The following is a 13,351-nucleotide window of genomic DNA, read 5'->3' as shown; positions in this document are numbered from 1 at the left end:
GTTAATTACTTTCTAAAGTTAAAAATGGCTTTTGCAAGTCTCATACCTCTTTTTGCAGTTCTTCTTCTTCAACCTCTTTCAACTAAAAGTGACTTCCTTTCTCCTTTGCTTTCTCCTATCTTTGGTTTGTAACTCTTTCTCCTTTATATACTCTTATCTCTTTGATTGGATATGTGTGTTAAGATACTATTTTTATTGTTTTTAATTTAAGGGTCTTGTGATTTCATGAAGGATCATCAAAAGGGTCATCTTAAGTTTTGTTATTTTGTTAATATAGTATATGGTATTTATGAATTTCTCTGACATGTTGTTTTGTTTTTGTTTTGTTTTTGAGTTCAGATGATGTATGCAAAGAAGTGGAATGTGGGAAAGGAACATGCAAACCTTCTAAGAATAGTACTTTCCCTTTTGAATGTGAGTGTGATCATGGTTGGAAGAAAGCTCTTGATTCCGGTGATGATGGGGGATTGAAGTTTCTTCCTTGCATCATTCCTAATTGTAAGAATTCCTTCCTCTTTCTTGGACACTAATAAAAAGTATTGTTCACTATTTTATACTGCTTTTTTCTGTTTATGTATAAATTATGGACTTGTTTGGATTGACGTATCTGAGCTAATCCGTACGCAAAAGTGCCAGTGAGATTGTTTGGGAGAACTTATTGAAATTAAATAGCTTATTACATGTCCCTAAAGTGTGTTTAGCTTATTTCCATAAGTTCTCCATGTTACCTTATGAAAATTACTTGGGCTTATATGAAAATAGTTTGATTCCATGTAAGTTATAAGCTGTTTCAATAATCTTTTTCTAGTAGTCTCATAAATGCTTATGCTAGTGGATAAATTCAAATCAATCAATCCAACTAGGTCGTGCATCTAAATGGAGATTTTTATGTGTGGAAAAAGCATGTATCCAACACTATGTCTATATCAACAGAGTAACACTTAGGCATGTTTGCATTGGCTTATTTGAGCTTATCTACTGGCATAAGCACTTGTGAGAATGTTTGAGAGAGCTTATGTAAAAAGCTTGTGACATGTTTTACCATAATCTGTTTTCAACTTATTTCTATAATATCTCTAGGATAACTTATGGAAACAACTTATATCTTATATAAAAATAGTTTGGCTTTATTTTTTTTTTGAGGAATAGTTTGGCTTTATTTTATCTTTTATTATATCAACAACTTATACGTATGTACTTATAAGCACTTATAAGTCCAACATTGATTCCTTCAACGGTGTCAATTGGAGAAATGCGTCCATAGTGTCCCAGAAGGATTAAGGGGTTGATAATGAACCGTTTATCGAAACGTGTATTTTTGCAAAGCAAAAGGATTTATGTGGTATGTTTCTTGTTGTTGTCTGTTTTAGTTGCATCTGTGTGTGATTGAAAAGGTTCATGGTATTTGGTGAAATGTTTAGAACCAAGAAATCAACTAATAACAAAGGAGGTGAAAGTTTTACCAAACTTTTCTTCCTTAATTCTAGATATTTTCTTGATATGCTTGGATTGTATGTCAGTGTGTAATTCAGGTAAGATGCTAAAATAGTAATTGTTACAAATGCTTAATTTTCAACATGGTTTATCTTAAATTTGTAATAAGGTTTAATCACACTATAAAAAGGTCAAGTAGATGATTAATACATTTATATGATAATCTGTCCAAACTTTCATTTGCTTTTGGAAGAAATTAAGTGAGAGCTTTAAGTCAAAATCAAAATTGTAGATCACTAATCACACACAACTAAACCAGCAATGGAAATGCAACGTTTGTGTCAAATATTTTCAGATTCTAACTTTATACAATTGCATGGTGGAAATTTGCAATACTAATGAGCACCAGTATTTTTCTGTTGTGCCAATAGCAAAGTCCGTAACTGCAATTGTGACTGCGACGTCAATGTTTTCTCTGTCTCCAGTCACAACTGTAACCATATCAGACTAATTTGACCACAATTTTTCGCAATATCAAGGATTGTGACCGCGATGTAAAACTATTTTTGTAGTTTTATGAAACATTTATTAATTAATTTGTATAAACATAAATGAAGATTACTATTGTAAAAAATTTATATAATGACTTCACTTCATGACTGCTAAAAATATTTAATATTCTTGGATGTTGAAATGATATCATTTTTATTTTTTAGGTACATTGGACTACTCTTGCTCCAAAGCTCCAGCCCCTGCTCCAGAAAAAGCAAAAAAATCCAATGCATCAATATTTGATGGTAACTCAAAGATATAACTATAGGGATCTCAATTTTATGTTTGGTTTTTTTTCTTCTGCTATTATATTGTTTTTTTCATATGTTTTCTAGCTTGCCATTGGGTTGACTGTGGAGGTGGCTCATGCAAGAAGACATCGACGTTCAACTATAGTTGTGAATGCGATACAAGCTATTACAATCTCCTCAATGTCACTACCTTTCCTTGCTTCAGAGAATGTAAGATTACAAGCCTCACTCAGTTAAAATCATGTCCTTAATTCATATACACCGTCAGTGTAATAATCACCAGATCATAAAATGTAAAATTTGACTTTAATTCTTAACTACTTTTTAAGTTAAGCACCTAATTGGTTGTGATTTGGTGATAGTGTGAATTTTTTTACACTCACAATGTATCAAAGTTTAACTGGAAAATCATTAGTACTGTGATTGGTTAACATGTTAAAATGTAATGATATATGTTACATCATATTGTGTGCCAAAGTAGTAGAAATTAAATAACTTGAGATTTTAAATTTGAATTTGAAGGTTCCATTGGCATGGGCTGCTCTGACCTTGGAATATCAATGTCAAACTCATCATCATCTGCTCCACCACCAGTATTAAATGAGGACAGTAAGAATGAAGGTAAGGTCACAACTCACAATTTTATGGCTAAGTCAGTAATTCAATTCATAATTAGGTTTCTTCTAAACAAAATTTTAGCTTCATTAAGATAGTCTTTAATTAAGTCCTTGTATATGTGTTTTTAAATTCTAAAATATTAAGAAAGGTTGAACTTTGAGTAACTAAATAAACCTAGCAAGGTACATAACAACTTTACTGTTGAAAAATCATTTTTTTTTAATTCTTTTGGCAGGTATATGGTACAGTAATACAATTATTATCCAAATTGCAATTAGATTAGGATTGTTTTCTAAGGATTTAATTGACGTGCTTTGACAAAGTAAAGATTTTTATATTGTTAATTGTTAATCAATAGTTGATAGTTCAGACTATGACTTTATTATATTTGCCTTAAAAGTCATACAAAAATGGTTTGTGATTGATTGTGTAGAAAATTTTAAACCAACAGTGCATCAAAATTAACCTCTTCTGATTTCTCAAGCCAAAAATAACTTGTCGAAAAAAAATCCTATGAAGCACCAACACATATAGAACCCATAACACAGATATTGGCGTGTAGATGCCGATGATAATTTGAGAAAAAAAAAATGATTGAATATAACTATGAGTCAATATCATGTCGGTTTCAGATACCAGCACGTCTTTAGTATGAAATGATAATGATACATAGTATAAATCCTACTCAATATATTTCCCATGTGATAATACTTTCATTTTTTTGTGTTTATCAGCTGTCTCAATTCTACAAGGAAGGTCCCTTTGGCTGGTCTTGGTGATTATGGTGATGGCAAAGATACAGTTGCACTAGGACAGTATCTGGATGGTTTTAGAAGCTTTTCATTTTTTGCCTTTGGTTTGGGACTGGTGATAATATAGGGTCTAATCACACGATACATTTTGTCATTAAGTATATCTAGTACAAAAGAGATATTATGGATATGATATGCTTTTTTCCTAGCTTTTCTTCATTCACTATGTACAGTTATTCTACTTGACATTGATGATGGAGGGTGTTACAAATTTTGTGCTTCCAACACTCCTTAGCATTTTCCTTTTTAATTTGATTAGATTAGATTCCATGCTCTAAATGCGTGGCTCATTTATTGATATTGACCGTCCGAAGTCCAAACAGAAATCAACGGTGATGATAATATAAAAACAATTTAGTAAAGATGTAATATGTGTCAACTATCTCAAATTATAATGGTCGAGATGAATTACGGGTTTGAGCCCCGTTAATGCTTTTAGAGGGAGATAAATATAAATATCTTTGTAAGTGCTCTTTAAGCTAGAATGTCTTCCTTACCTTGAACTGGGGGCATCATCCTCTCATTCTAAATTTTCATTAATAAAAAAAATGATCGAGATGAATTAGTGTACACTCAAAGAATTTGAAATAGAGCTTCCAAAATGTATTTGTAAAACACATCATAGATTTTCAAAAGCAATCTCCGAAATAAGTAAAGGGAAATTCTATCTTGAAGAAGACCCCTTATACCCTTTTTTTAGATAAACGAAATGACAAAACCATTATAAACTTATATATAGATGGAGGTGTCGGGGTTCAAAACCAAGTCATGACAAATTTTTAGAATACAATTTATTTTCAATAACAAAATATCTTCCCAAAACAAAATTCAAGAATAAAATTTACATTCTGGAAATTAAATTTCTTCAAAATAAAAAACATTTTATTATTGTACAAAAAAAAAACATTTTATTAAAAAAATTTGGATTTCTTGTTACAAACAATTGAATTTATTGCGTTACAAAAATTTGTTTGCAGACGGTTGAAAAAGTGGTTGTGCAGGTGTCAGTTGATTTTTACAAGAGGATATTTACTATTTGAGGACATTGTGTGGTTCGCAAGTCTTCATCGAAACACACGAAAATGGTTACACACTTGTTCCCCAATAGCTTCAAATATGTAGCCAAATTTAGTTGCTTATCAAGGTCATCCAGTTTCTTGAACCTCATTGTTCTTAAGTGTGTAGTGCAAGGAGTGACTGTAATACTGAAGGCATTAGAAAGCAAAGGAAGTTGGAAGAAAAAAATGTATAATTCACAAGTTGCATCTCCTGGGTCCATTGTTTTGGTGACCAATTTGTTGCAAATGAAAGTAAGGGAAAAACAAACAAATATAATAGGGTTTCCATTTTGAGAGAACTGAAACATGAGGTCTGACAAAGTGAGTGAAGTTTCAACAAAAACACAATGAAACTACAAGGCTCTTTCTACATCATTTTAAGCTAAAGGAACTTAAATAAAAACTTGAGTAAACTATAAGGTCTAACTCATTAATTTAATCCCGTCAAAACTAAAACCCGTAAACTTAACCTTAATTAAATGAAAATAAAGTTAAAGAAGATCTTTATTTTCCATAATATGAAAGTACACAATTGCACTACCAAGGTCAGGTAGAAACATATCTACAGAGAAGTCTTGAAATGGTAGGACATGAGATGAGTTAAAAAAATGACAGGCTAAATCAGTACTCATTCCAATGACTTGAGAAGTCTAAATAACGCAGCTGCCTCTCTAATCCGCGAAAACTCAATGCAAAATGCTTGAACTTCAATGAACAGATCTTTAACTGCGAGGTAGGATCATCAACAAAAATAAATTACATGCTGCCACATTCCAATTCCTCTTTTATGTGTCGGTCAATAAATATACAAAAATAGAATACTAAGAATAATCCTTAGCATACTAATAATAAAGGAAATCCCAGTGTATTACATGTTATCAACAAATATTTTATATTTCTTAACACATTAGGAAGACTAGCCAAAACAGATCAATAATTGTGGATAAACAACAAACAAAGCGCAGAAACCAATATGACATAGGGCTAACAACCATGGTTAAAGTAACAAGTTAATGCTAATATTTCTATAATTATAATTCTGCCTAAGGTTTGTGTGATTATCCAGTGAAGTGGTTACCCAATAACGACAGTTTGTAGGTAATCTGTTTGAATCTGTGCCATTTTCAAATACTAAAATAGAAATTCAAGAGCATGCTACATGTAATTTCACGTGATAGAAATATTTCAAGATATGTTAAAAACAAGGACAACCTTAAGAATTCGAACTATGTGCCTTCAACTAAGAACTTTGTCACTTACAACCTTCGCAAAAGCTTTTTACAAATTTCAAACAATTTGACAAATGCATTTACACTCATTCATAAATTATCTAGACAAAACTAGCTACTTGTCATCAATTTATCCGTATTTCCTATTTAAGTTGGAGCCATATTTTTTAAGACAATAATGTAGCTAGAAACAAAATTAAGCAATAATTAACTTATATAACAACAGAAATATTGAATTATTAAGCAATTAATAATTACGATGATAAACATAAAACGCAAACCCCGGTCTCTCTAAGTTCGGCAATTTATACACAAAATAGAAAATGCCTCCCAATCAAGAGTTTTCAGGGTTCAAGAAAAACAGGATAAACTCACCATTAATAATGTTGTTCCGAATCAGGCTTTGCAGGAAAACACAAACAAGTCTCACAAGCCTGTTCTGCATGTATTTATCCTGAGGGAAAAAGGTAGAAAGCTGAGGTGTTAATTGCAAAAATAGCAATAGTATGGATACAATGTACTAAATTTTAAATTGCAAAACCAATTCTAAATTTGCATTTTTCTAGGGCATATCTGTATGGATACAAACAACATACTAGTCCTAATGCTAAAAAATATAAAGGAACAAGAGATTTGCAGGGCAAAAACAGTAATATTAAAATATATAAACCGTTTCAAAATAAAACTTATTGAATGCCATAAAAATAAGTTCAAACTGAAAAGTATTCAATGGTGGCATAGGAAAATAAGAATAAGCCTCAACATATTCAACATAGGATCTTGCATAAATGTTTAGAATAAGAGATCACTTGAAGGTCAGAGAAACAGTAGAAAAATAAAAAGCCAGATGTGGAGAGTGGGGGTCAACATTGTACACTGACTTACCCATACATATAGGGGTGGTTTAGGTAAGAGCGCAATTATAACTTATAAGCACAGATCATGTACAGATAAGCATGTATTTTCTATTCAGAAAGCCGATCTATGATACCAGAAGACAGCAAATAGATTGGTGGCGGTTTTCGTTTAATTTCAGATCTAACATGTTGCTTCAAGAGCAATTATTTTACTTTCATTTGTCTAACGAAATTCTCCCATGATCTTACACTTGTAAAGTTTACCATGCAAACTTCACAAGTGCATGAAATATCATACAGAAACTCAAAATCTAATATCCCTACAAAAATCTACAACTATGAATAAAACAGATTTCAGCAACTTCATTCGTATAGAAGCAAACTCTTCTTGTGATAAATAATATCATTGTTTTGCAGAATATGAAAAGCTTACAGCCTATGAAGCACAAACACAGACCTAAGATAGTGAGTCATAACCAAAAATACTAAGAGACATTATACAATTTGAATATTTCGGTGGTTCTTAAAAATTTATTTTAAAACAAGATGATGAACTATGTGTAGCACCTTCAACTCATCCATGATCCATCTACTACTGAAAAGCTAAATGGATCTGATTTAATAAATTTAAAGGACCTCCACCCCCTAGTTGATCTTCAACATTAAAAAAATGATAATTTGGTACCAGCCATATCTAAACACGTTGGAGCCTAAAAATAATTTATCTTCCGACACTAGAATGGAATGTCCAACCCATGTCATACGAGTGTGGGAGACTCCCCCCTCTAACAAAAATAACTACTAACATTGCCATTTCAAAAAAAAAAATAAAAAAAATTAATAAATCATGTTACAGCAAAAGGCATAAATAAATCATGTTACAGCAAAGGCAAAGTGAAGTACCTTGATGTTCACACAGGATGATATACAATTAGTGATGTACATGTGAATGAATTCTGACGGCAGTTCAACTGCTGTTGTAAGCCTGTTCACAACTTCCATTGAATGTAGACTCATGTCCATATTGACAAGTACTGTAAAGTATCTGTATCCATAAATAAGCAAATAGAAATAAAGAAAATAATAGTGACTGAGTATTAGCTAAGGACAGAGATATATGAGGCAAAATGCATACTCTGATATGTCAGGAGATTTTATCAGATTAGTGAGAATTTCAACTGCAATTAAGGGATTGTTTTCCACCAGTTCCTGATAGAGAATAAATAAGAACAAAACATCAAACCCTAACTGATAGGAACCCAAAATCAATTACTTAAAATACCCTCTCATACTGGATCCTAACACTAACTTGATCAATGATTCATCAAAAATTGCAAAAACACGTACCGGCAACTTTCTTGGAGTCAGTCCACAGTGATATACAACCTTTGGATCCCGTGCAAGCTCCAAAAGGAATTGCTGAAATGGGGACAAAAATCAAAATCATCTTATTTGATAATTTAGATTTGAGAAAAGAACCAAGGTACAATATAACTTTTCATACTGCATGTTTCAATTTGAGCCAAGGAATATGTACAGCATATCATTTATATTGTATGATACTAAAGAAATAAAAAAAATTACTTGGAAACCCAACTGAAAAGAAAAAAAAAATGTTTTGCTTATGAATCAATCAGAGGACCATCTTATAATCTCATTTTACACAAACAAAGTTGCAGGATACAAGTCTCATATTTTCCTTAAATGTGTGTGTTATGTTCGGTAGATGTTCAAAAACAGTTCTGTGTCTGTTCCTATACTGCTCTACTGCCAACTCATTGGTCATTATGGCGTAGAAAGATTTGGCTGCCTTGAAGTGGGATAACGCTTAAGATGTCGAAGTATGAAATTTCAAATATTGACAAGAAAATCAACAACTTGTAATAAACAATAAATGTTAGGAGAAACAGATCATGGATTCGTTAATATACACCCCTTGATTTCCCCGTTAATGGTTGTGATGAATCCCTTTTTTCTACATATACAGCGAATGCATTTTATAAGAAGCCAAATATGGCAGACTGTTTGTCTGTTATTCTAAATGTGTGGTATGGTGTACCCTGGGTCCGCAGACGGAGTCATGTAAACTACCTTTGGTGATTTCAGTCTGAGTATGAGGGTAAATTCTTATGGTAGTGCAACCACACCACTATTTGGTTCATTTGACAACTAACTTTATGGATTTTTTATTGGCTTTTATATGGTGCATACAAGAGATCCTCAACAGATATACACAGAAATTGGGTATCTTGGCTTTTTTATCTTCTCTCCTTTTTCAAAGAGCATCTTCTATAATAATAATTTAATGATTTAAAATAATAATCACCTCTTGCTGTACAGGTGCAAGAGCTCCCTTCTGAGCTTTTGCAATTAAGTCCCTTACTGCAGCCCCTCTACTAGTATCAACGCACATACCATTGTCCCACATAAGCTCGGGGTAGTCATTAGGGTTGACCCCAGCTAGCTGAAAAGCGTTTACCATAGATGGAAAGGGTTTACCATTTGGGTTGACCCAAACTAGCTGAAGAATATTAAATAGTTAGAATAATTACGCCTCAATAAAAAAAAAATATTGCAGACACAAATATGCAATACCTCGCCATCAAGTATCGGGAGTCTTGGTGGAAGAGGTCTAATCCAGTGAGGGTTCAATCCTTCCAGTGAAATATTTGACAATAAGCCAACCACTGCTTCATCTTTATTTCCGGTGCCAAGTTTAGGCTGTGTTCCAGGTCGCTGATCAAACCTATTAATAGACCATCATTATTATCAACCGCATAATCTTCAATTTTCCATTCTAAAATATGAATGGGAAAGTTATTGAAAGAGTAAAGAAATATGAAAATAAATGCTTCATAAATTTATCTATCCACTGAACAGGGCCATACTCTGATGAATCTGTATCACAATTTGGGGGAACGTCTGGGTCAGGAACTACGTTTTTTACAAAACCATCTTTAAACAAATGATGATATGGTTCTTGATTATCTTTATCAGAAAACTGCTGCTTCAACTGATCTAGTGAAGGGAAGTCCTGGCATCAGAGAAGATAAGTAAGTAATGCATCTCAGAATATATAGATATTATGGAAGTGCAATAGATATATTATGGGATTATGTACAAGTACTTTGCCATATATAAGTAACTTACATTCAGTGACGGATCAAATCTTGTCACATAATCTGATGCCGACTGTTTAAGAAACTGCAGTCCTCCAAGAAAAGAAAAACATATCAGAAACTACGAACCACTAGAAGATAAAACATTTGACGAAAAAGCAAGAGAAAGGAAGCATAGGGCATGCAACAGCAGCAAAACACATGATGCCGTGTATGATATAACTGATACACACATAAAACAAATATTTATATGCATGTTGAAGGTTAAACAAGCAAACACCATGTCTAACCAACAAAGAACACATCCTATACAAATTTGTCAATCTAAACCAAAATCCAACGGCTAAAAAGAGGATAGCTTAATTAAGGTACTTGTATCAGAGAGGATATAAACCACAACAAACAAATGAGACAAATAAATTAAATGACAGACAAGAAATATAATAGAATGATCAAACCAGCAGTCTCTTATAAATGAGTCACAAATTTTTCAATCTAAAACAGAATTCAATGGCTAATAAAGCACACCTTTATCAATCTTTTTTTGCTTACATGCCTAATAATAATGCCATCCATCATAAGTGATAAGTGGCAACAACAGTGTAAAACACAGATGTTTTCAAGACAACAAAAGAGAATACCTCTTTGCCATTATGGGATACATCAACACCTAATAGTTGCAGAATAAACGCCTTCTCAATTTTTGTGGACCCTTCATGACAGGAAGCCTGTAAACAAAAAATTACCATTGTCTCGTCAACAGTAACACCGCAGAAATAGATTATAGAAGCATTCAAAAAAATATTGTAGAACATGCAGATAGAAAGAAACATAAGTTAAAGAACTACAACAACGGCTGAATTTAGTTGGCAACATTAGCTACATCAATCACCAAAGACTACTTTGCTTTATGGAAAATGAAATTTCAACAATGCCTTTTTCTCCCTTCTTAATTGGACTATCTTCCATTTACTCAATTTTTCTCACTAGCACAGTTGTCAATAAGCAAGTCTTAACCATAAACTTGTAAAGTTTCTGGCTTCAGCGTAAACTCTTATAAACTCAGTACATTCGGCATATGATATGCTCAGTAAACTTGCTCCAAATTCTAATTGTATAATTTAAGGACAAATTAGTGAATTTAACTCATTCGTAGATGGCATATTCTCAAAAAATTCCAGCTTAACATGATCTAGTAAAAAGCCCAACCAGGCATCCACGCACATTCCCTCAAACAGAGTATTTCTAATGTCAAAAACTCCCGGTTCCAATGCTTACTCCATGTGCCGCAGTTACTTAAAGTTCAGGTATAATGCATTTTCAACACTCTAGCTCCATCAGCAGTTTCTCTCTGTATCTCCAAAAACAGTTTCTTCACAGGTTTCATACTACATTCTAACCGGTTCATCAGGAAGGTTCTCTTAGATGGTGCCACACTACAAATGTGTTTCTATTGAACGGATTTTACCATTTTGTTGAGCTATTTACTATCTCTCATATTGACAATATTTCAACTGATTTCAATGGTAGAGCTATATTTAAGATGTTTACCCATCTTTTCTTTTTTTTCTTCATTGTGTCTTCGTGAAGGAATATTGTGATTCCCCTTGCACGTCACTTTTTTCTTCTCCCTTTAATTTAAAGAACTGGTTCTACTTTCTAAGATTTGCACAAACAGCGTAGTGCCCAATAAACTAATAATTAAACAAAATAAGATGTAGCAATGCAATAAGTAGCTTACATTTATGATAAAGCTTATGAAAGGATTTGAAGCCGGATTCTGGGATGAATAAGCCTCAACTAGCAGAGCAAACGCTATTAATCTCTCGGTGGTGGTAAGTACCTTATTGTCCTGCATGTAAAAGATTCCAATTAAACAACATTTAAAACTATCCCCAATCAAATATAGTGGCCAAAAACAAACACATGCAACAATATCAAACAATAAAAACACCAAAACGCAATCCCCATCCATCTATGGAAAACCCAGCACAACGATACCTAAATTACATACAATCAAGGTTTTAAATAAAGGTCGCCATGTGGGCCGGGACATCAAGATTAATGATTTTTGTTGTGTATGTTTGGTTCCACTTTTGGAGGAGCCAAAATTGATTTTAGCGGTGTAGAATTGATTTTGACATGTTTGGTTGCTCTCAAGTAGACTTGATTTTCCCTATTCTAACTTGAAGCTAGAAATTGGAGCTTTTATTCTAAAATTGATCTTTGCACTCAAATCAACCGTTCAACTCACTTTCACACGAATGTATCCAAAGATAAATCACCTAATCATCAACTCACTTTTAGCCATAACCAATTTTAAATATAGCCTATGTTTGGTTGCACTTTGCAGCACCCACCCAAAATTGATTATGGAGGTGTACAATTGATTTTGACATGTCTTGTTACTCTCGAGTGTAATTAATTTTGTCTCCATAATTGATTCTAACAAAAAACTAGGATTCGTATCTTTTGAGTCTAAACATGATTTTTACACAGAAATTTATTATTCAACTATCCAGACATAAATCACTTTACATTGAACTCACTTTTAAGTAAAATAAGGACCTGTTAGGATTGACTTGTTTGAGCTTACCTACTTGCATAAGTTTTGTGAGACTCTTTGGAAGAACTCATGAAAACAACTTACGACAATTTTATAAAACTTATTTCAGCTTATTTTCATAAGTTCTCTAACATAAGTAATAAAAATAACTTATACACATACAAAACAATTTAACTATACTTTAACTTTTACTATAGAAAATTAGAAATAGCTTATGTGAACTTATACATAATAACTGCTTATCGTGATTAGCACCTTCAATTTAAGCTACAAATAAGCTGTTTATCCAAACAAACCCTAAATTGATACAAAATCAATTTTTATCACCGCAAAACCAAACATATAACAAATCAATTCACTCAAAATCAATTTTCATCACCGCATAACAAAACATTCACTAACAGCAACTCAACTGCAATTAAACTCACAATTAGTTCAAATCTTTCCCAATATCAAGTTGAACAACACAACCACAACAACAATAATATTCAAAAACAAACAATTACATTCACAATATCAACAACCACAAAGAATTAAACTAGAGTGAATAAAAACCCTAGAAAAATTGAAAATCATAAATACCTGAAGGAGGATGGGGAGGTAAGAACAGAAAGTGAAATGGCGAGAGTGAGGAATGGTGGATTTGAATTCAGCGAGGATCTCATTGAGAGGACGTTGATCTTGTTTGATAAGCGAATACAGTGATTGCGATTCTTCGAAGCTCAATTTTCGTATACTCATCTTTGCGAGTGGAGTGATGTTAGGGTTTCACGATTACAATTGATTCAGGAGGATTTCAAATTGTGAAGGAGTTAGGTTTTTCAGCTTCTTTTCTACTACTGTTGTTATCGCTTC

At 32.7% G+C, this 13,351-nt stretch overlaps 2 protein-coding genes across 3 annotated transcripts; one reads left to right on the top strand and one right to left on the bottom strand.

Annotated features, from left to right (window-relative positions):
- LOC146953961 (uncharacterized) lies at window positions 1-3,892 on the top strand. The gene is made up of 6 exons (XM_085712994.1): window positions 1-124; window positions 340-498; window positions 2,151-2,231; window positions 2,322-2,447; window positions 2,760-2,858; window positions 3,590-3,892. Exons 1-6 carry the CDS (start codon window positions 25-27, stop codon window positions 3,664-3,666), a joined length of 642 nt encoding a protein of 213 aa, XP_085569120.1. The 5' UTR covers window positions 1-24; the 3' UTR covers window positions 3,667-3,892.
- A 1,319-nt stretch (window positions 3,893-5,211) lies between these two features.
- On the bottom strand, window positions 5,212-13,351 carry LOC146953960 (CCR4-NOT transcription complex subunit). 2 transcript variants are annotated; one of them, XR_015011524.1, is made up of 12 exons: window positions 13,079-13,351; window positions 11,672-11,782; window positions 10,572-10,658; window positions 9,962-10,015; window positions 9,700-9,845; window positions 9,407-9,557; window positions 9,138-9,332; window positions 8,159-8,230; window positions 7,947-8,020; window positions 7,715-7,845; window positions 6,330-6,408; window positions 5,212-5,451 (listed from the first exon to the last, which is right to left on the bottom strand). XR_015011524.1 is itself a non-coding variant. In XM_085712980.1 (12 exons), the coding sequence occupies exons 1-12, from the start codon at window positions 13,235-13,237 to the stop codon at window positions 5,354-5,356; spliced, it is 1,368 nt and encodes a 455-aa protein (XP_085569106.1). In that variant the 5' UTR covers window positions 13,238-13,351; the 3' UTR covers window positions 5,212-5,353. The 2 variants fall into 2 exon arrangements, 1 of the variants encoding a protein (XP_085569106.1); XM_085712980.1 differs by having other exon boundaries at window positions 7,715-7,856.

This window comes from Medicago sativa, chromosome 1, assembly GCF_051527215.1.
Source record: "Medicago sativa cultivar Bolivia chromosome 1, Bolivia_mono, whole genome shotgun sequence".
Classification (NCBI taxonomy): domain Eukaryota; kingdom Viridiplantae; phylum Streptophyta; class Magnoliopsida; order Fabales; family Fabaceae; genus Medicago; species Medicago sativa.
Note: the sequence above shows the minus strand (reverse complement) of the source record. Positions and strands in the feature narration are given on the sequence as shown.